At 49.5% G+C, this 2,619-nt stretch overlaps 1 protein-coding gene across 1 annotated transcript in view; it reads right to left on the bottom strand.

The window, feature by feature from the left end:
• The window catches only part of LOC106532834 (SH3 and multiple ankyrin repeat domains protein 3-like), a gene marked incomplete in the record, with an annotated part of 43,612 nt that overhangs the window by 10,092 nt on the left and 30,901 nt on the right, over positions 1-2,619 (bottom strand). The window contains 7 exon segments of the mRNA XM_014028990.1: positions 57-139; positions 832-907; positions 1,021-1,134; positions 1,202-1,507; positions 1,510-1,671; positions 2,178-2,244; positions 2,409-2,486. Coding sequence (XP_013884444.1) covers positions 57-139; positions 832-907; positions 1,021-1,134; positions 1,202-1,507; positions 1,510-1,671; positions 2,178-2,244; positions 2,409-2,486 — 886 coding nt within the window.

A 2,619-nucleotide genomic window follows, 5' to 3' on the forward strand; every position in this document is an offset into this window, starting at 1 on the left:
GGTCATTTCTGTCCATGCAGCTGTGACGATGAGGAGGACCTGGATGAAGAACAGACCTTTAGCTCCTCTGAGGACGAAGCCGAAGCCTTCGCTCTCCCTCTTCTGCAGCATGGCGGTCTTCTCCTCAATCACGTAGTCGCTGAAACACAAAYAYAACGTTTTATTAAACATCAACTCCTCTCCTCTGAAAACCCTTCAGGCCTGAAGGGGTTAAAAGGTCCCTATAACTCTATAAAACTTTATTGACTGRGTTATTGTAGATGCTGATGGCTGTGGCAGGAAMGACCTTCTGTAGTGGTCTGTATTACAACAAAATTAGCCGTTAGCTCTTCCATCCAATCAGAATTCAGCTTTATGCATCCAAACCAGAAGGATGAGCTAATGGCTAGTCTGAATCACTTTAATCTTTTACATGAAAGGACCTTATTAGCAGCAGGTAGTTCGTCCTTCATTTATATTTGCTATTAGTGACTTCTGAAAGACATTGCAGCAAGGAGCTAATGCTAACACTGAGCTAATGATAACATGGAGCTAATGCTAATGTGGAGTTAGCATTAATGTTAATGTGTATAAAGTTTTCTTTCTTAACATAAAGAAATATTTCTTTATATAAACTTTACAGAWGATGGACTGAAGGGGAAACATTTTGACCCAGAAGTCTCCAGAACCTTCTGTCCTCCATGTTTCTCTGAAACAGCAGAGAAACATTTAGAACCTGCAGAACCCACTTGGACCGTGTTGAACTGAAGAACCCTGACCCGTCCTTATGAAGCTCTGTTCTTGGTTCTGGTTCTGGTCCATTAGCTCTCAGGTGTAGTGAGGGGGACTCACCTGTAGGAGGTGTAGTTGTCATACGATCCGACGGTGTAATGTCTGAAGAGTCTCTTGGTTCTGTCCTCCCTCGTCTCTGAAACACACACACCACATGTTGACGTGTGTGTGTGTGTGTGTGTGTGTGTGTGTGTGTGTGTGTGTGTGTGTGTGTGTGTGTGTGTGTGTGTGTGGTACTGCAGTGTTTACCGAGTCGCGGGTCGTACTGTCTCATCTGGACCTCCTCCACACAGTCAGCAGGAAACCAGCCGGTTCTGCCTTTAACGCTGCCCTCCCAGAACCCCCCCTCACCGATGGACAGAACTGCAGAGACAGACCGGGTCAGAACCAGCGCCACAGACTGGACCCAGCTTTAGCCCCGCCCCCTCACCTTTGACCCTCTCTCCACGGTGCAGCTGRATCTCTCCGGCCCCCTGGGGGGCGTGGGACCGGGTGGCGATGAAGGTCCGTCCCGGCACGGCRCTGTACAGCCTCCTCTTCCTCATCTGCGGGGTCGGGGGAGGTGAGGAGGGGGGGCTGGACTCCACGTGGGCACCCCCACTGGGACTGCAGGACAGACCAGAACCTGGTCACACACCAGTCCTGTTCAGGAGGTTCTGACCCCACTCAGGTGGACCTACCTGAGGCGGCGTGTGTGGCGTCTCAGGGAGTGCGTGTGCGCGTCGTGGTGCGTCTCCAGGCTCTGGAGGGAGGGGCCGGGCGAGGAGGCGGGGCTCTCCAAGGCGTTGTCACTAGCCGAGCGGATGAGGGAGCGGGGCGAGGACAGCCCATTTCCTGCTGCGGTTCTGGTGGCGCCGACCCGCCGGCGCTTGGTGTAGGACGGGGTTTCTCTGAAGGGAACTGCTTGGACACAAAAAGACAGAYGGAACTTTAAAACCCTCCTTCAGCWGCCGTGTGGGTCAGGACCCAGGTCCTGGTCCTGGTTCTGGTCCTGGTTCTGRTCCTGTTCATGTATAAAAGCATCTTTATTTACAGAAAACCCTGCAGCCCAAACTGTAGAGCTTTGTTTCTGTCTACAATCAATAAACATCAGTATCTTACCTGCAGTTTTATTCTGACAGGACTGACGAGCTAACAGCTAGTCCCAAACATTTTAACACAACTCWCACACAGCAGCAGCTAGCTRTAGCACTTCCTGTGTTTGCCTAAATACCAGTGATAAAAAGATTTATAAACTGGTTTCAGTCAAAGCTGTATTCTGACTAGCCTTTAGCTCATCAGTCTGTCAGAATTAATTAATATTTCTACAACAGGTAAGATACTAACGTCTGCACAGAACCAGGACCAGGACCAGGACCAGGACCAGGACCAGGACCAGGACCGGGCTGTGATGCGTTTAAACTCACCGACATCAGACGATTTGTGGATCTTGATGATTTCAGCGAGATCGAAGTTTCCTGCGATGATCGCCACCTGTTGAAACACGACAGGTGCGTCACGTCTGAACCAATCAGAACGCAGCTCCAGAACCTGTTCAGACCTGAGGCTAGTTGTTTCTTTGTTTGTTTACCTGAAATGTAGCCTAGTTGTTTGTTTATGTGAAAGGCAGTCTAGTTGTTTGTTTGTTGTTTGTTTACCTGAAAGGCCGTCTGATTGTTGTAGTTCTTGATGTCCTTGTTTACTCCTCTGAACAGCAGAACTCGGGCGCAGCTGTCCTAAAGAACCAACAACAACATTTAATAAACACAAACACAGGTGGTGTGTTGTTGGTGTGTTGTTGGTGTGTTGTTGGTGTGTTGTTGTGTTGTTGCCGTGTTGTTGGTGTGTTGTTGGCGTGTTGTTGGTGTG

This window comes from Austrofundulus limnaeus, unplaced genomic scaffold (genome assembly GCF_001266775.1).
Source record: "Austrofundulus limnaeus strain Quisiro unplaced genomic scaffold, Austrofundulus_limnaeus-1.0 Scaffold836, whole genome shotgun sequence".
NCBI lineage: Eukaryota > Metazoa > Chordata > Actinopteri > Cyprinodontiformes > Rivulidae > Austrofundulus > Austrofundulus limnaeus.